The sequence below is a fragment of the Myzus persicae genome, unplaced genomic scaffold (assembly GCF_001856785.1).
Source record: "Myzus persicae strain clone G006 unplaced genomic scaffold, MPER_G0061.0, whole genome shotgun sequence".
NCBI lineage: Eukaryota > Metazoa > Arthropoda > Insecta > Hemiptera > Aphididae > Myzus > Myzus persicae.
In genome coordinates this window covers 71,619-93,283 of record NW_019103894.1, presented here as the reverse complement: position 1 = coordinate 93,283, position 21,665 = coordinate 71,619, and the positions used below count along the sequence as shown (strand labels likewise).

General features: G+C 26.8%; 1 protein-coding gene across 3 annotated transcripts in view; it reads right to left on the bottom strand.

The window, feature by feature from the left end:
• The window catches only part of LOC111036026 (lutropin-choriogonadotropic hormone receptor-like), a 129,723-nt gene that overhangs the window by 56,610 nt on the left and 51,448 nt on the right, over positions 1-21,665 (bottom strand). For 2 of the 3 annotated variants that reach the window (XM_022317906.1, XM_022317907.1), the window contains 4 exons: positions 8,222-8,444; positions 8,082-8,156; positions 6,836-6,910; positions 1,433-1,510 (listed from right to left, as the gene is read on the bottom strand). In XM_022317906.1, coding sequence (XP_022173598.1) covers positions 1,433-1,510; positions 6,836-6,910; positions 8,082-8,156; positions 8,222-8,436 — 443 coding nt within the window. In that variant the 5' untranslated portion in view covers positions 8,437-8,444. Of the gene's footprint in view, positions 1-1,432; positions 1,511-6,835; positions 6,911-8,081; positions 8,157-8,221; positions 8,445-8,526; positions 8,596-21,665 lie in introns of those variants that run through there. The other variant, XM_022317905.1, reaches the window with a different exon arrangement.

Below are 21,665 nucleotides of genomic sequence, written 5' to 3'. Positions count from 1 at the left end.
TCAAATAAAACATATATTAGCCATATAATAAATTAAAGAGAATGATAGGTGTAAATACCTATACCTACCTATGTGGCTATGTGCTAACAATCATTACCGAGAGAGGAAATACGAAATAATTGTAAATACTCGTTTAACACAAGATTTAATTTTTGCCCTTGACACATAGCCATATCCAACCATTCAGGTTCAGATTAATGGGTGGCAGGGGGAGCGTCCCCGGGGCCCACTCTTGTAAGGATCCCATATTATGGTGTTGTCAGTTTAAAATGTAATTAAATGTTACTTAATTTGTACTTTTTATAGGGTTTTTTAAATATTTTATTTTAAGACAAACTAAATGAAAGAAAAATTATAACCATCTGTGTATAAATATACATAGTATAGTGCCATATCACAGCTAGAGGTTTTAACTAACTTATGGTTTTAGAATATCAATAATATTATTCCCTAAAAGATGACGACCACAACAATGAAAATAAAATTTTTTTTATCACTTTAGTAATTTGGCCAAAATTAATCAAACCAGAAACACATGATTGTGAGAATTTAAATTATAATATATTCAAAAGTAATAAATATTAAATATAATATTATTATATCTATAGAAATGTCTGAAACAAAAAAGCAGTTCAGTAGAGCAGAGAAGAGAAAAAAAGGAATATATTAACAATTTTTTTTTATATTATCCAAAAATTACGGGGTTTATATTTTTTCTTCTAAATTATATTCACATATATTTATTTAAGAAATATTTCAAGGGTAAATAGGAAAAAATATATAACACATAATTAGTATACTTTGATTATTTCTAATAAATTTAAGATTAAAAAATATTTTTTTTTATCAATTTAGTTACTTAACTATATTTTTAAATAAACACATTTTGTTAAATTTTGTATTTTGTATTTGTTTAGGTACGCAAATTGCAACGTTTAAATTATTTCATTTTCGAAAAGTAATAATATGCTTACCTGGGTACATAGACATCCAATACGTATTATTTAAAAATGAGTATGTATTTTTTTAAAGTGTTAGTGCAGTGTCATCATAATGTTGTATTAAAGATGATAATATATTTAACAATATTTTATGAAAGCTTCTAAGTAATAAAAAAGTGTAAAGTTTAATGAGAGTACCTAATATTATTACGTTTACGTATTATGTATAATCAATCGATTGTGATAATTTATATAATATATCATGAATCCAATGCTGCCAATATTATAATACTTTACTGTTCAAACATATTTATAGATAAGAACAGGACTGTATTTGTAATCCACTGGGGAGGACCATAACCGAGTATCACTCTACGTCTTAATCTGGGATTGCAAAGAAAAATCGTTTCCTCGTCTTTCGTATTATAGCTCTGTTATACTAGGTATTCGAATAATATATCATAGGTTCTCATAGTATAGCTTATACTTACAAGACTTTCAATCTAGGCAAATACACGTTGAACAGCGAGTGAGATATCAACTTCAGGTTCGGAGCGCTACGAATAACACTGAAACAGAAATATAAACAACATATTTTATCATCACGTCTTGTTATTGTAGTGTTTGGTTTCGATAAATCATTAGACGTATATATTTATTAAATTTTGAAAACAAAAGTTGCAGCTACATAGTATGCGCAATCCTCTGACATTTGTTTGATAAAGTGCGTTAAATACGTATCATACATATTATATGTAGGTATATTAGGGAGTTTTTTAAAAAATGATATACCTTATTTTTTTATTATTATATTCTAAAATATTTGTGTATCTGTTGGACTGCCAAAAATACATCAACGATATGATTTATTTTTTTATGCAAATCAGTTTGTATGTAAATTTTTATCAACTTTGATTAATATTATATGTTTATTTTATTCATATTAAATATTTAAATATACGTTGTCATTAAACCCTACCTATATTATCGAAATATTAACAGAGTTCTATTTTAACTTTTAAGACTTAGTTTTTGTGAAGAATTCAACAATAATTCACATAGTATGCCAAATAATATTTGTATTACCTTAAAATAAATCATTAGAAGATTTTATTTTATATTTTAAAACAGTTATAAAATAGAAAAAGCCACGACCGTGAACATGCTTCTCGCACTAAATACTCATAATACATTGATACTTGAAAAAAATAATCAAATTTTACATGCAATTATATTTTATGTGTAAGTTAGTAAGTTCCATGTATGATTATTAAATATGAAACATTCTAGTTGAAAACAAACACTAAACATGCTCAATTTAAAGATTTCAAAATGTATTTTTTTTTTGTAGTTAAAAAATTGTCATTAATTAAATTCAAATCGATTTATGCTAAAAATATAATGAGAAGGACTGTCATATAATTTAAAATGTATGTCCACTTTAGGCACAGTGATTGATTACGACTATTTACAGAAAAAAATCTTCCTTTATGTTAAGATGTGACATACATTATATGAGGTTAATCTACAACTCTTTCGGGAACCCTTGTCAAAATGCCTGTCACGTCTGAAATGATTTCCTAGTCTTTCCCTGCATAAAAGGATTACAAATACCAAATTACCCATGACCACTTACTGGTTTTAATTTATGTTATCGTAATGCATAATTTAATTTAACTTACTCACACCTATGACGTATATACTTATAACATTTTACTGTGTAGAAATGGAAATCATAAGTTTAATAATATTATAATATAGATTAGTAAGTTACTAAGTTATTATTATTATTATTCATTAGTCAATTTTTAGTCTTACTGTTCAATTATTTGGAAATAATTATATTTATGATTTTAGACGCACATAATATAATTACTTACATACACGTACCTATACAAGTATACGAACGATTTTATCAATGTATTTATGACAAATTATTGAATTAATATTAGAATTTTAAGTAGCAACTTCATATTACACCCTAAGGTCATCGTTATTTAAATTTAAAAACAATAAGTAACACATTTTTAACATTTTGAAATATTAAAGAGTAACTACTTTGTCTTTACATGAGAAAAATAAGTTAATATTTTAATAGCCTATAGCCTATAGGCTATAGGTACACCTAAGACCTATTTATGCGAGAAAATAAAATTATAAACAGCGAGTGTTTAAAAAATCATTAGCATGATTATTAAGATTTTAAATATTACAAATAATATAAACAATTTTCATTTCAGTTCTTGAATTCCACGTGGTACTATTTTAATTTTTTTCTTAATATTGTAATCAATCTGTATTTTTAAACAAAGCAATTTTTTTAAACCTTACACATAATAATAACCTTTTTATAATGATTTTAATTACGGGTTTAACGATATGAGTAGTAACAATATTTTGTAATATACTCAAATAAGTAGTGATAAATAAAATTAAAATAATATGTTACTGAACTCGTTTACTTGCACTTTGTAAAATCAGCTAAAATAATTTGAAAAGAACCCATTAAAAATATGACGTATCCAGGTATCCAAACATGGATGTTTAAAAGTGCCAGTGTCGAACACAGTCAATTTACTCTGAAGGTACTTCCACGTCAAACACACATTATTAAAGATGGTTGAAAAAAAAATATTAATATACATAAATATATTATAAGATACACCTACAACCGTGAATAAGATCACTCAAATAGTCAAAACCAGTAATAGAACATTTCACCACAGATTTGAGTAGAGGAGGGGGGGACACCAAAGAAACAGTGATAATTAAAAATAACTCTAAGGACTTTTTATACTTTTCAAGTATAATACGTTTAAATAATTCAACTTTATTATTAAATTTTGTACAAGATTATTATTTTGTTTGAAACAAGTATATTTCAAGATGTTGCGTTGGAAGATGTACGCTTCTAGAGAGAAATATACATATATAATATTGTATAGGTAGGTATTTTACGGTAACAAGATGTGATTCTTTTCTGAATAACACTTTTTAGATGACTAAAACTAGGTATGCATTAAAGCGTTCTGAGTATTAAATTATAATAATATCCTTTTGATTGGCGTTGGACGAAGCGTTTACCGAGTGTCTGTGTCGAAATTCCAATTATTCTCTACAATACCTTAAGAAACTGCAAAATCGACTTTATCATTACCAAAAATAAGGACAGAATGTATTTGGGACTTACAAACTATTTAAACCGTATAAAATGTACAAGATGATTTTTCAGCAATAAACACTCATTATTTTTAAAAAATATTAACGTTTGTGAAAATATTATTTTACATAATTTAAGTAGTATATATATAATACAATTCATTACAAAAAAACATTTTTTTTGTTTTTTTTTTTTTTTAAATTATATTTTCACTATTTATATTTTATCGTTAAAATTTATAAAGTTTTTTTACTTTTTCGAATATCAACATCCATTTCTAATTTCATATTCAGGAGAAGAATATTTTTTTGAGAATTTAATGTATAAAAATCGAATTTCAAACGAGCAGTTAATTAATCATAACACTTGTAAGTTGTAAGTTTCGATAATCAGGACAGAGTAATCGAAAATTACGGTGTACTCGTATTTAAATATATTTGCCAATAAACGATTGAAACAGAGGAGTAGTATTGTTAAAATAGAGCCTCTTCTGTTGTCGGTTAAACAGGAAAAAAGAAAAAGAAATGGTACTAAAACTACCACTCAACTCGTTCAAAATGTAAATGCTTATAATTTATATCTTATTGATTATGTACTAATTTAAAATTTGATTTGTATATGTCAAAATTCTTAAAAAAAATGTTCTTCTAAAATTCAGAATATGAACTTTAAAATGGATGTAGTACAAAAACGTTAGTTGAAAACTTTTCGGTAGTTTATAGGAATTTACTATTAAAAAAATCAAATAATTTTATTAGAATACTTATTGCTATGTATAATAAAGGATACAAAGTCGCATGTTGTGTTTATTATTTTTGTCTTATTATATTATCATACCTAGTATTATCTATGGTTCAAAACGTATAATACGGATGTCTAGTTTAAAAACGTAGATGAAAAAGTTCTAAAATCTCATAAATCACACGGAGCGTAGTATGAAAACAAATGAAATAATTCGTAGTTGTAATCGTTCTACGAATTCCGCAAATATATAAATATATACTATTATACAGTACAGTATGACATAGTTGTGCACACAACATATTATTGTATTAGTATTTAGTAGTATAGTATTATTATTATACATAGTTTAGGTATACAATTTAAGTTGTAATTATAAATTATTGATTTTGCTGTATGGTTCAAGAACAAAAATAATGTCTATAAATCTTACAGTTGATGTAGAGTTGGAACAAAAAAGTTTAATCAACTCTTAAGATAAATATTATAAACCAGAACTAATAATTTGTACGTAGTCACACCATTATAATATTCCGAATACAGTTTGGTATCTAATTCAAATGTTATTTTTCACACTGATAATGTGATATTACTGACCCAGTGACCCAGTATAAAAGCCTCGTGAAAAATAAACCAAGCGCTAAAGTTTTTATTTTTGTAACGTTTATCAATCGATCATTGGATGATACCTGCAAACACCAACTAGAATGTGTATTTAAAAAAAAAAAAGAATAGAAAAACATCAAATAAATCACCGAAAAGACGTATTGCATGGGTTACGTTTCGGCTGAACACCAAAATACGTATACATCCCACTCTGAAGTTTGAGGAAAAAAGTTTTGATATTGAAATATTCATAGAAAATACACATATCACATGTGTTGTGTGCGTGCGTATATGAGCGTGTGAGCGCGTGTGTGTCTGAGTTTTTTATTAAGTCTACTTACTGTTAAGGATTCAATTAAGTCAGTCAATTTAAAGATTAATTCGAACCTCTCCGCTCCCGGGGGAAATATTTTACGTGTGCAAGCAATTTGTCGGTGAATCAAAATTGCCGGCAAAAAAACTTTTGGTTACAGTACGTGTCATACGCTGCACACGCTGCACAGTACACAGTGTATGAAAATATTACAAGAGACCCTGTTTGTAGCGGAACTTTAACAATAAAATTAATGAAAGTAAAACATTTTTTCGATTCAAACATTATTTTTTTCATTTTTCGAAATTCTTTAGAAAAGTTAGTTTTTCTCGCTTTTGCAAGACGAACTTCCGAGTGAAACTAATGGAATTGATTAAAAAGAGTGCACTATAATGATTTATTGTTTTTGCTCTGCTAATGGCAATATGAAATAAACAACAGTTATTAAACGACGTTCACGCTGATCGATTATCATTAGCGATACGAATATTTTAGTTGATACCTAAGTACGTCTTCATTTTTTAGAAGTTAACACCTAAATAAGAAATATTGAAACCATGGACTCTACTTGTATCTAAAGTATCGTGTAAGTCGATTGCTTATAAATCGTTATTTCCAAGTAGTTACTGTAGTTACTATTAACTTGTAGTACATTTAGTACATACTTAACAATTATTTATGTTAAATTGTTAAATTAGGATTAAAGGTCTTATCTACTACAAAGTTATATATATAATATATATGCATGGTGCCATGGTATATTTAATACAAGATGACCCGAAAAAATATTATTATATTAAATTTTTATAAAAATAACTATTAAAATTTAAATTTAAATTGACTCTTCGAACACTTTTGTAAGTAATCAGTGTTAAAGGGTTTTTGTTATGTTACATAATATGTTTGAGACAAAAACAACAATAACACTGCAATAGCATCTTGCTGTTCATAATGAGCAGCACATTTAGCACTCTATTGAAAACAGAAAAGGTTCATCAGAAAATTGCTTTAATACATATGTCACTAATAGTCATAAAATTATTTAGGTTTGGTACCAAATTTTTGGGTACTTACATAGTTCGTAGTTGACGCATATTATCGAAAATGCCATTTTCTATGTTAACTAAATTTCTTAAATCTCTTAATGCTCTGTAAATAAATACAAATAATAATATTATCAGTTGTAATATTTAAAAAAAAAACTAATAATATGTTTCAGTATAGAGCTATTTTATTTAAATCAATATTAAATGTAATTTTCTAATTTCATAATAATTATTATTTCGGGACCTAGTGAGATTGTGAAACCTATTTATGTGTATAGTATACATTTTTTTAAATTACTAATCATACTACTATAATTGATAGTTATTATTTGTTTTTGCTTCAAACAAGTTTTTGTACTTGTAATGTTTTCCAGCTTATAGATTTAAGTTTAACAAAATGTTTGAATTAAATAAATATGATATTTTATACAATTTTTGGTTAAACTGAATAGTTTTTAAATATTCAAAAGAATTAATGATTAGACGATTCATCTGAAGACTCAACTCTCAATGAAAACAGTTTAACTCCTCCGAATGTCAATTTCCTAGCTGCCGAGTATAGTTCAATAAATAAAATCAATTAATGAAAAATTTATGACGGCGTAGTACTCGGGTTGAATACTTTCAATTTACAAAAATTATGATAATTTTTAAATCAATAAATGAAAATTAATGAAGTCATAAAGAAAATTCCAAAAGATTACAGTGAACAAGTTGATATACACAAAGGTACTTTGCTATTATTTTTATACGTGTTTAACAAAAACGTTATCTTTAAAATCATAATACATTTATAAATCTAATAATCACGAAGTAAGTCATAAAAAAGCTGTAACGTTTGCTACAGAGTGGGTTACTGCTTTTCAAATGTAGGTAATATATTTTACGAGATAATTATTACTTTATAATTTTAAGTTATTGTCTATTATTATCTGATAATTGTTATCAAGTCGCTATCACCTTATATCATATGATCTAAGCATCAAACGAATTACGTCACAATACAACAATTAATTATCTCGGATCGTGAGTTTTGTCTGAACTCCTCTCATTAATTACAATATTTATGAATACGATAGGTGTTCAGAGGTTCTAGCACTATAATAGTAATTGTGTAAAAGGACTACATATACGGAAAATCTATTTTCCAAATTGGGTCATTCTTTGATTTCGAATTGTATAAAATAGTTTGAATACCAAAAATATTGCCAATACTTTTTTATCTATATGATGATTTGTACTTAAAATATAGTATGTATAGTACCCATACTTACATGTCTCTAAGACTTGTTTTGTAATTGGCGAATGAATCCTTTGTTAAATTTTCAATTGAAGCACCTCCAATTATCCTTAAATCAAAAATAGAAATGAGTGTATGTGTTCAAGTAATATATAAGACATTTTATCATCGTACAACTCGTGTAAAGGCGTAGGCAGGTCATTTGGAATTTCTTTGAGTTCGCTGTGAACACATTGGCATTTCACCGATTCGTTATCATTAGTCGTGTTAAAACATTTGCAAAATTTATGAGCAATGGCGATTTCCACACTTCCAACCGAACCACATAAGTAATCAGCGAAAATCAAAATAAGTGCTACAACACCAGTGATAATGTAGTTGGGTGGCATTTTCAGACCTAGAACATAAAAATTTAATTTATTTTTAAAAATATGGATTTACAGGTAACGATTTTAAAGTTGGATCATAATAAACAGTACAGTGGTCACCACTTAATGTAATCACTTCGGTACGGGACATAACTGATAACATAATCCGATTGATGACACTAAACGAAACTCGAAAGTGTAAAAAGTTATAAAAAATAATAAAACCTACGTTACACATGTAGGTATAAATTTGAAATGTAAAAAAATGAAATATAAATAAATATGTATAATATGGGCGGATGCATACAAACGCGATACTGGTCGACGGGCAGTGATGGTACTGTCTTAATGCTGTACGAACGAAAGGTAGATAATATAATCATATAAATGTGTATACTGAATAGACATTTATATTTTTACTACAATTTTTATCTTTATTATGAGACATTTGACGAAAACATTGATTTTATGTTACAAAATGATGATTTTATGACCTCATACTGATAATATTACGCGGTGTATTGATTACAATAGCCGACATAATTTGCACATATAAGTATACATCCGGCCCGTACTTATATACTTTTCGATAACAATAAACGTTTGATAACACTAACCGCGGTTATAATAAGCGGCGACCACTGTATTTTGGGGGATAATACATTGGTTTTAAATATTGTAATTCAAAAGCTAAAAAACATAGGAACCAACTACATTTTTATTTTTATTATGTAATAGTATAGAATAATATACATTCCGGAATACAAAGGATATTTTATTTATATCTTCTAGACAATACTAACTACTACGGTTTTGTATTGTTAGTAATAAGTATTCAAATCAAAATTAAAATCACATTCTCATATTTTTTTCATTTGCACATAGTTTTTAATGTAAACATTGGTTTGTCGCACTCTCCATTCTTGGGTGCAGATTTTACATACAAAGTCGACGATAGACCTCATTAATTGGTCCATAAGATTAAACAAACAAATCCGAATGGATATTAATATTATTGTATGGTTACAATGATTATTTAATATATTTTAACAGTTTGTACACTCATTGTAGGTAGTATTATTACGTATGTGTTGACGTTGAACGGAAAAAAACAGATCTCGCAGGAGTTAACACTTAATACCAAAGTTAGTTACAGTAAGAAAACTTGCTATACGTATAATAAATGTATACATTTTTGCAATTTAGTGATTTAGTGAATTGACACTCGAGGAGATTAGACTAGGACTGGCGGTATTTCAATTGTTGATACCGGTATTCGGTTTCTGTTTACTATTACGGTATATACGGTAAGAGTATCTCGGTAACCGGTATTTTCGATGAATTAAGAAATTCAACCCAGGAAAATGTTACATCTATAAAATCGGTAATTACCGAATCAGGTTTCTAAAATACCGCCAGTAATAAGTTAGACTATGATAGACTAATAGATGTGATGGAAAATATCCACTGTCATCTGATCACTGATGTATATTTATAAATGTTTTATTTGTTTATAATACTTAGAATACGATAACACAATTAAAAATGTATGCATTCACAAAATAAATCATATGTTAGAAATGACTATAATATCTATTATGTTATGTCAGGCATAATAAAATATTGAAAGATTTTTAGATGAAACACAATACAAATTAGTCATTACTCATTACCTAAATACAACTTGTTTAATAGTTGCATCATAATACGCATTAATGACTACCGTTAATAGTTGTAATAGTCAGTTATTATTATGGGGTGAATTTTTTTAAATTTTTATATGATGAATATTTCTTCATTTTGTCAGCTTGCAAAACAAACTTAACAACAATACAAAGTTTTTTTTTCACTCTAGATTAGTGATTACTATTAACATTCGCATAGAATTATTAAGTGGAAAACGCCGTGTCTGTGGAATTACTCTATTGTTGCAAAAATACCTAAAAAAAAAACCACGAAACTTTTCCTATTAAATTGTTTAAGTCCCATCTGTAATTTTTAGAACACCAAAGTCTAGATATTATACGTGAATTCTCGTTCGAAATGTTTTTAAACAAATGAACGACCAGGCGTAATTCCCCTGGAGAATAACGACGTGCTCGACACTGAATGTACTTGTCATTTGGGATTTTAAATTATTAGAAAAAAAACGTAACATTTTGTTATTCGAAGAAAAGTTCATGTGAATAATGACGCATAAAATAGAAATAAAAACATTTTTTGTGTTATTAACATATTATATAATAGTGAACTGAACTTAAGACTAGTAATTTATTTGACTATTTAAAATGTGACTTTGAATAATAATTTTTCTCTTACTTTCTGTAAAAAAATGTGTTTATACTTGAGTATAAAAATATTTTTTTGTTTTAAATTTTTATTAACATTTCGAAAATATGTTACAATAATAATGGAGTTAATTGTATAGACAGTTAAAATTATAAATTTGTCCAATAATAAAATAACCTTATTTATTTCGTGAAACAATATAATCATTATTGTTGTTATGAATATCATAAACCTCATATTACTTATTTACAAAATAATGTTTTATTGCAAATTAAACTGGTAAGTATTGTATGCAAATAAAATGAAGAGTGTGTTCACACATAACGACACGTAAGATCGATAAATTATTTATTATAAGACGTTTATATAATATAGCGCACGTGATGGATTTCAATTTTATATTTTATATTTTTATCGTTGAAACTGACAATTCGTACAATTTTAACCTGACCTTCTTAATACCTATATATGTACATTGTACACTCGTATTTAAAAGTAATAAAAATTGCAAGTCCACATCGATTTGAAAGTAGTAATATGAGAAACTATCATAACGAGAACCGCACGATCATTTGTGTCACGAATCACGATCATTGAGTAGGGCCCGAAAATGAATACATTAATGTGTATCTTTTGTTTACTTCGAGTTATTGTTGACAATTCGGTGTTATTTTTTTAAAAGCAAATAAAATCGTCTAAAAAATCAAATTTTTCAGTTTTTCAATTAGTTGCAAAATGATCAACTTGAGACATCGATAAATTGTTATTATTTGTTGAAAATCCAAACAAAAGTTTTTTTTTTGTTTTAAAAATTAAAAATTCGTAGTTGTACATGTCCTATAATATTATGCTTGTGTGGATATTTTCGATGTAATATTTATTCACGAGCACCCTTTTAAAACCGTGTTATCGTATGGTTCATAATATTATGTATAGGTATGTCGTGTTACATTAAGTCACTCGAGAATCTTATAGCCGGTATGATTATACTTGTACATTAACGATTAACCGTTTAAATAGAGTTAATACACTAATAAATTTCAGGAACAATTTGTTATCAAACGCTAGGTAACCGAATTTTAGGCGGTTAACGTAATTTTGACAAAGCGAGATACGAAAAAAAAATGCTCGCAAGACGCTGCACACGAAAAAGTCTACAAAACACCAAAACACAAACGTACACGATATCATAATAATAAATAATTGTTATCTAAACCGTCATCAACCGGTGGTGGTTCGAACTGTCTGGTGAAATATCGCGGCCTAGTCTCGGTGTGCGGGTGAGATAATAACGCATTAAACGCAATAATAATAATATACTTAAATCGCCCATATAATAATATATTACGCGACGAAATGGCCGTACGGCACGTTTTATTTTCGTCGTTAATAATTCAAATCTCCATCCTTCCATTTCAGACATTACACGGGATTTAGGAGGTTAAGATTTTACTATCGAAAAACACTTTATTATATTTGAGAAGAATACGACGCGTCGCGAGTGTGATCTGGTTAGGTGACCACGGTACATATATAACCAGACTTAAAATAATTTATGAATCTATTATTCATCGTCTATCGTTTTCCAAATATCGATCATTACAAAGTTATAGCTGCACCTACCATCAATGTTAACGTTAAATCCAAGAGTTTTAATTCATCAAGAATATATGCTCCCCACGTACACGAAAAAAAGTTGTTGATACTATAAATAATAAAAATGAAAAAAAAACACTTAATTATACATAACACATCACTTATAGGCACATATATATTATTATGTAGTAGAGGTGCACAATACTAAAACGTAATTTATTTATTTTCTCTTATTTTTATCTCCAATGTTATTGCACACTAACATTTATTAACGTTTAAAATGAAATTTTTCAGTAAATCAAGAAAATTTCAGAATTCCAAACCAGCATAATAATAGCTATAATTTATATATATATATGTGGACTTCGGCGCCAATCGAGAATGAATCCGTTAACATGTTCAAAGAAAAAAAAAACCAAAGTTACATTTTTCAATTATTGCTCTCTCTATTTCTCTCTCTTGAACTTTACGCCTTAAAGACTTTTTAGAATTCATTTATTCCGTTTTGTAGAAGATTGATTGATTTTCACAGCCATAAGGTTATTATTGATCGGTACGATTGAGTTTAACAGAGAACGTTTCCTGTATTAACGAAAGAGAGAAACAAATTTAGATATTTATTTAATGATTTTAATGTTTTAAACATTTATATTTTTGTTACACTGCACAACAATAACATATCAGGTAATATTTAGTGATGAAAAGTGCCTCATTGATTTATTATTCAAGTGAAACTTAATATATGCAAATCACGTTAACGGATTCAACGACTTTTTTTGAACAGAACTTAAAATTTTGGAGTGAAAAAATTAGAAGAATTAGCATGTAATTAAAAATTAAATTTTTTAAAGGTTAAAAGCTGTCATGTGTCAAAAATAGATGCAAGTTTAATATACAATGAATAATGGTTAGTTAAAACGCTAAGTAATTTAAACAAATAATTAATAATATTCTGTTTTTATATTTAAATATTTAATGTTTATTATCTAATGATGAAAGGGTGCGTTTGAATTAATAAATTTGTAATTATTCAAATTAAATTAAAATATTCTAGTATTATTTAAAAATAAATATATTTTATTTAATCGACTATAAAGAAGGATAAACTTATTAAGGCGTTGAAATAGTTTTACTTTCTAAGGGCATAAATTCATCAATATTATTAAAATGTATACAAAAAAAAAATTTCATAAAATGACAAATATTCATTTGCACTCAGAACTTGACGAGAAATATGAATTTTATATTCTCAATAAAGCGAGGAATGTATTTGTTTTAAAAGGATGTTGTTTTTATTGCCACCTTTTCTGTGAACACATTTCGGCTAGAAGGAGTAAAACGTTATAACTTGTCTTGTTACCTTATCAATCGATTGTAAAATATAGTTGGAATTTCAATTTTTAATTTATGAAATAATTTACTTATGCTTGAGCATATTTTTTGATATTCTTAATTCTTGTCTATTAATTCTCCCTAGAATATTTCTAAAATCGACAAAAAGGGTATTGAAGAAATACAAAAACTATAATCTGCAAGCACAGGTTTTTAGCTGATGACCGCTCAAAATCATTTTTAATACAATGAATTATTATTCTTTTCGGACTAACACTCTGCAATCACATACCTTGGTAAGATTAGCAAGCTGGATGAGTTGAACCAGTGCAATTTAAGTATCACGATCCTAACCTCGGACCAACATATAGTTATTATGCAACCCCTCCTACACCACCCCAAAAATATGTATTATACTTCTTTTTATAAAACTTTCTTATTCAATACAATAGTTAAATTACAATATTAAATATACAGTTGAATCCACGTATTATGATTAATTATGTATTACGATTTTCCGGACGAAACGATTCCCAGCCATGTACTTGGTTGGTTTTAAATCTCACGGCACTGTGTTTTTGTCATCCGGATATAACCGAGTTTCTATAGAACGATCCGACTCTCTAGGTCATTAGTAAGAAGATCGTTATTACCTAGTGAATTTTCCTGTATTTCATAGAAAGTAATTAATAATACATTTAGAATATTTCTAAAATTTAAACAAAAATTATGGAGTAAATGTTTTATAGGTAAAAATGTCCATATCAATTTATGATGAGAAAAATTTTTAAATCCTCTTGTAGCCTAACATATTATTTATTAGTGTAGATAGGTTTGATTTTACAATCTGTTATCTGATTCTATTATATTAATACAAATCCAATATATTAGTTAAGTATTTTACCCAGCTTTTATTTCCGTATGTTCTTCTGTTTCTGGGCATATAGCTAATTGTTTCACATTCTATATGGCTTATATACGATATTTTTGATAGGTCGCTGTTTATAAACTAGATATTAACAGAGAAAATATCTTTTTTGTAAAAATAAAATATAAATAAACAAAAATAATTTTAACCTTAAATCGATTAAAAATTCTTAAGTTAAGTTTTATTTGTTAATATAAGTACAATAATAATGTGAAGTAGAACTGGTGTAGAACATAGGTATTAATTCAATTCATAGAAACTTTTTTATTTGCTTTTGCGTATTATTTTATTAAGATAATGGGAAATTAAGGGACGGGTACAAATTTTCCGATTTTGATAAGCGAAAAATTTTTTTTGATATCTCGATATACCACAACTCGTACCAGAATATACCAGAGATCCAGCAGTGACACCACCAATAAGAAATAATTTACAGTGATGCCTTGTTAGCGGCACTCGTTGCTACGCTCCTCGGCGCCGTCGCTCCGCTCCGCAAATCGAAAATATCCCTCGACTTGCTATGCAACACCACCTCAAGTTGGTCACTGTGTAACCGTTGTTATACCAAAGAACAACCACTCTTATCATTTCGGCCAAAAGCTTATCACTACCGCTATCAAAATCGGGAAATCTGTCCCGGCCCCGGGAAATTAGTTGCCTTATCGGTAAATCCGCTAATTACTTTCGATGGTATCGTCGCGTCACAGGTGCTCATATTATGTTTATTGGTCATACAGTATTGAGCAGTAAATCAAGACTATGAGAGTACAAATTAAATTATTATTTTTTGTATTATATCAGTCGTTTTTTTTTAAATTTATTACTAACTTAACTGAAATATTTTAATTTGTAAGTAATCCATATATAGAATTAAGATACAGATACAGATTTAAGTATAGTACCTATTTATTATTCAGAATTGTATTATATTAAAATAATATAATACAATTATTATTAATGTTATTATGCCATGGCAAACTTCATATTTTTTCACCTTTTGCTCTCCTTCCTAATAAAGAGTAAATTTATAGGTCACCATAAGAACAAATAAGTTGGAAAACACTGAATATAGTATAAACTTTTTTTTAAGTGTCTGTTAAGTGAACATTAACAATTGAAATTAGTGGGATGTATAATACGCACATTGTAGGTATAGTGAATTTAATACTTTATATATTTCTTGTAAAAATACATCGTGATTTACTGTTATTATTACTTAAATAGTTAACCACACTCATATTATCTCCTTATAAAATAAATTTTTTTGATGTTCTTTCTTTATTAATGAAAAAATTCTAATTAAATTATTTTTTTTACAGATAAAATTTGTTTATATAAAAACATAAAAATATATTTATCTTCAAATAATAAACATCGAACTCTAGCTGGACTACTCTATATAGTGCCCATTCACAAATTCGTAAACGCCTTTCCTCATCACCTCCATTCAAATTTTGAACAAATTTTGTTTTATAATGCTTAAGTATGTTTTTTGTTACATTCTATAAACCAACGATTTGCTTACTCAAACCTCCATGCGCCGATCATACGTAGTTACGGATAATTTTGGAGCTTCAACAATTTAATTTACTTTTACTAAGACAATGTTCTATGAAATGCAATTATTTTTTTTTAAAACCGTCTTGCATAAAAATATGATCAAAAAATGATTCTAAAAAAGTTTTAAAAACTTAGTTGTGTTAAAATGTATTTTTAAATTTTTCGAATTTTTGAAAAAATGAATTTGAATTTTCATCGTTATTATAGATATTACTGTTAAAAAACCGCATTCAAATACATTGATTTGCCATGGAAATACTAAGGGTGGTGCCGGACTTCCGGGACATACTATAAAAAATTATAATATTTGCCTGCCATATTTATAAACAAAAAACCTAAATCACAATAAATTATGAACATTAGTAGGTATGCAATTATAAAAAAAAAAAAAATTGCTTATACGTGTCGTAAGAATTATGGCTACCCATGATTACCGTCATTTTGTTGGATAATCAATGTGATACAAAATGTTCTATAATAATGTTATTATATTATTCATCGTTATCATTACGTAAGCAGAGATTTGGCTCATATCCCTACTTTATTAATTCATTTTCAATGAAGTTTGAAAATCAGTATTTTACGTTTAAAATGTTTAAACCATGTCAATATTATTATTATTATTTATTATATTGTACACAGAATCTATTATATGCGTTGCGGTATAATATGTATTGGGCAATTTTCGAATAATCATATGGTTTTGCATATCGTGTTCGAGTGGAGAGTTCTGTGGTGGAATTGTGTGAGCGGTCACACTAGTATAATAATAATAATAATTGCTGTCTAACATTAGTGTTAAGCCGCTCCTCTGACTCCTTGTTATCTCGGTTGGTGACCACTCAAAAATTAAGCAACACGACACGTCACGTCCTATATTATAATGTATTCAAACGTTAATGGTCGTGAAAAAAATTAATTAAAAATCTGAAAATTGTATATTATTGTTCACTATGACTGACCGTATAGTATATGGCCGCGTTGAATAAACAATTGTTTAGTTTAATGACTCTGTAAAATTTAACCAATCTATTGTGGGCAGCTAAATCATATTTATATGGGACCATTAGCTAATTTTTGATTCATTAAATATTTACTGATTGTCCGTGTTCCATGGTCACATGGCATGAAATTTGATAATGTATGCATAGTACAGATTAGGTTATTATAATTTTTGTAGTATATTTCGATAAGACAAAATCACAAGTTAGTGTACAAATTTGTTTTAACATCAATATATACATAGCTACAAGGCTATACAAAGTATGGGTTGGCTGCAATTTTATAACTGTATAAATTATTTGATTTTTAAGCATAGAATAATGTCTATAAATATTTAATTTATGGATAATTATTAGAACATTTTTTAGAAAAATTATAGTGCAATTTTACAGTGCAGCTGTAACCGTAATTTGATCGGAATATTTTTGTTTCCGCGCTTTAATTTATATCAAAATGTAGAACCATATACAACTATTATATTTATATTTATATGATGTGATACAACTATTTGCAAATGTCCAACACCTATCCCATATTTATATACAGGATTAAGTTTGGTTGTTTTTGTTTTAATGTTGATGTCATGGCCTACATATTTACATAACTGTGTTTATGGGTTAAACATTATTCTTATTTATTAAAAGATGAACTGATTCTGGAGTGTCTGAACTTTCGACCTAAATAATTTACAAATTGAGAACAAAAAAAAAATGTAATATACTTATAGGTAATGAAAAAATATGATAAGATATACTCTATAGAATATAAAAAATATTTTTGTTTTAAATAAAAGATTGCATATTAAATTACAGCCAAGAACAATAATATAATATAATATAGTAGGTAACTATTATTATAAATTTAATATTTTTGAACTATTTCAATCATAGTTGTTTACTGATTTATTATACGAACGTAAATCTCGTATTATATATCTTTTTTTACACATTAATTCCTCGAATCCATAAGACTTAGGTAGATTACTGAGATTGCGATTAATTTTCCAAAACGACATCCCCTTTTAAATTAGTTGCTTGATGTTATTTTACATTGTACTAAATTCAACCGGTCCATTAAGTTTTCTTACCAACGAATTCCAGATTGCAGAGTCGAGTGATTAAATTATCAACTTATCAAGTCAAAAATCTCAAATCTAGATGATAACTCTAATTCACTCTACATAATCACCCGTTATTGTATAACAATAACAATTTGATCTTCTTTTTTACATATTGTATCACTTTAATGACACGACGGAAAATTTAATCTATTTTAGTTACTCAATGGAATGTCTGCGATGTATGACAAGCTTTGTGTGTGTGTGTAGTAAAATGTGAGCTCGTATCAACGATGAATAAATTGCGCGAAAAAAAGATTTCCATGGTATGCCTTACACTTTACACTACATATAGTAAACTCTATTAACCTTTGAACAAAGATAATTAAATAGACCTATAATGTACTAATTTTATTTTTAATTCCGCATAAATTCAATTACTTCGTATAACCATTGATTAAATCAACGGCATGACCAATTAAAAAAAAAACTCAACAATTGCCGCAGTGTATAAAACATAATGTGTAATATGCTGCATGATAATTATTGTTAACAACTATACCTAAAATTGTACCAATAATTTAGTCATCACTGTGTGTCATTATTTTCCTATAAATAATTATTTCAGAAAATAATATGTTCCAATCAATATAAAAGTCAATCTAACATAATTTCTTATATTTTATAAACCGTAGGTTAAATTAGTTTAAAAAAGTTTAAATTGCCAATTAAAACCGGATATTAGCTTTGTAAATTGTATACTTAGTAGGTAATATTATATTGTCTCTTAAAAATACAACTAATATTTAACACGGAAACATCAAATAACAAGTTACAACAACATTCAACGAAAACTAAAAGCATTTCCTGACTTTAACTATAGTGATTAGTAATATTATTTTCTTTTTATTGATTTTATTATTATTTTTAAAGTTCCCGTAGCAGTCAAGAAATCTTTTAAATTATGAAACTTGAAATTTGATGTCTTCATGTTACATGTCCACAGAAACTTCTTGAATAATAATCAAACCAACAAGAGTAAATACTATTACAATATTTAAAGATCCTAATAAAATCGGAAATCAGTTATTATGTATAATTAGAGACTAATTTGTTTTTGAATAAATTTATAAAATTGTAGACAATGTTACTGTAATACACCTTCAAACATAATAGTAATTTCAATTATTAAAGAATCACAAATTTCGCCCAGATTAACCTTTAGAATTGTAAATTCATTCAAGTTTTAAGTAGGTACCTACGGAATACAATAAAAAACTTAATTTTCCATTTTTATACATATTCATTAGCTACTCATAATATGGTTAGTATCAGAGATCGGGAGCAAAATCTAGATTAAAAAAAAATATATAATTATAATACACCGAGGACAATTTAAAGCTATTAATCCTGAGTTTATTTTAATGGAAAATATAAATGTAAACTGTCGGTCATTTAATATTAGCATTCAGCATTTAAGTATAATTTTAAATATAAAACACTGCTCAACCATATAATAAACAAAATATCAAATTAAAATAAATGAACAATTCATAAATGTCTACCCATGTTCCCAGCATCACTTTTCAAAATTTTTTTTTTTCATTATAGCTATTTTTCCATATTCAATTAATAAAAAAAAATTGTTTGTAATAAAACAATGTTGTTAAAACCTATAATATTATAATATGTGTTGTGTTAATAATTAACGTAAACGCCTTCAGCTGTTACTTAAGATACGAAATTTATACAAATTTTAGGTAGATACCTTTTGAAAACTTACAAAAAAAAAACTGTTTTTATATCTGATTGATAGAGTGCTTAACAGTTTTGAGTTCGTTATTCTATCTTCAGTTACTTGAACCTCTTAAGAATTTTTTAAAACAATTACAAGTAAATAGCATTAACAGTTCATCTAACAATGTAAACGTAATAACCCTTCCCTTCCGAAGAGAAAATTTCTCAAAGCATTAAGTTACAATAACCGAAATAGGGTACTTTTTCTGAACGAAAATCAATACCATAAAATATATAGTGTATTAGTGTTTATACATTCATATACAAATTGAAAATTATTAATAAATAAATAATCAATCATTGAAATTAATAATTTGAAAACAATTGTGTATGTAATATGTATGCCTACTCTTAATTAAATACCTACCACTATTACATTACATAATAATATAGTATAGGGTATTTTATATAATTTTTTTATTTCATAATTTCATCATAATAATGATAATATTTGTATGAACATGAATACTGAGCCTCACTTAATGGGAAGCCAGGCCTCGTGTGGGGTTCAGGAAATATGGGTAATGGATGTTGAGCCAACTGCAAATGCATACATGAGACGAATTTTGTATTTTAAATTGAAATATGGACGTTTTTGCTACGAGAATAGTATATCTTCTATAGCACAAAAATAAATTAAACATTTACCACATAGATACAACTTGTAGGAAACAATATTGTAAACATACAATAAATTGAAATCATTAATATTCTTCATTCAAACAAATAAATGTGTGCATATAAATATTTTTTTATATATGTTCTTTTCATGTATTTTTTTTTATTTATATATGTTAAGCAGTTAGTAAATTTTGTTAATATGTTCGTTGTAATAATCAATCTTAATATTATTATAGTAAATTGTTGACGATAACATAATATATTATGAATTGTATGACGGCGTTCCGAATAGGCAATTAAGGTACACATAATATTGTAAAAAAAATATTTTTGTTTACATGGAAATATCAGTCATGATGTTATATAATTTAATACAATGTTATTTTGGCTCTGGTTGGAAAAATAATCACAGAAATAAGTATGGCACATTATATTATGTACATATACTTATAATAAATGATACGAAACATTAAATATTTTTAAACGTTCTGTTCTTATTGTTTTAACATTGTCCTACAATATAAATAACATCAACATCAAAAAGCTTAAATATTATACAGCAGAAAACTTAAGTATAGTAGTTTGAGATTTTCAAAGAACAATATTATTTAAATTGAATGATAATTACCTATAATGTATATTTAATTACTAGTCGTTTAAATAAAAAGGTATATGTAGTGTGAAATTCGAAGGCGTTTTTTTCAACATCGACTGCTTACTATTAATTTAAACTTCGGATAAAAAATACATTTTAAGACAAAAAATAATAATACTTTGAATTTCATAATTCTGAGTATAATATAACTATTATGCAGATCACAGGCATTCATAGAAAATAAAATTTATATTCAACAATAAATTGAATTACAAATGCAGTTCACTGTTATTTTGTGCTCACTTCAGTAAGAAAAAATGGATTAAGTAAAAAAAAATTCAAAAATAAACAATTAAATTTATTATTATTTACCATAAAAAACAACTTAAACAATTGTTCAATGTAAAATATATAAGTGAATATTTATTTTTATCATATAACACATTTGTTTTATTTTGAAGGTTAGGAAACAA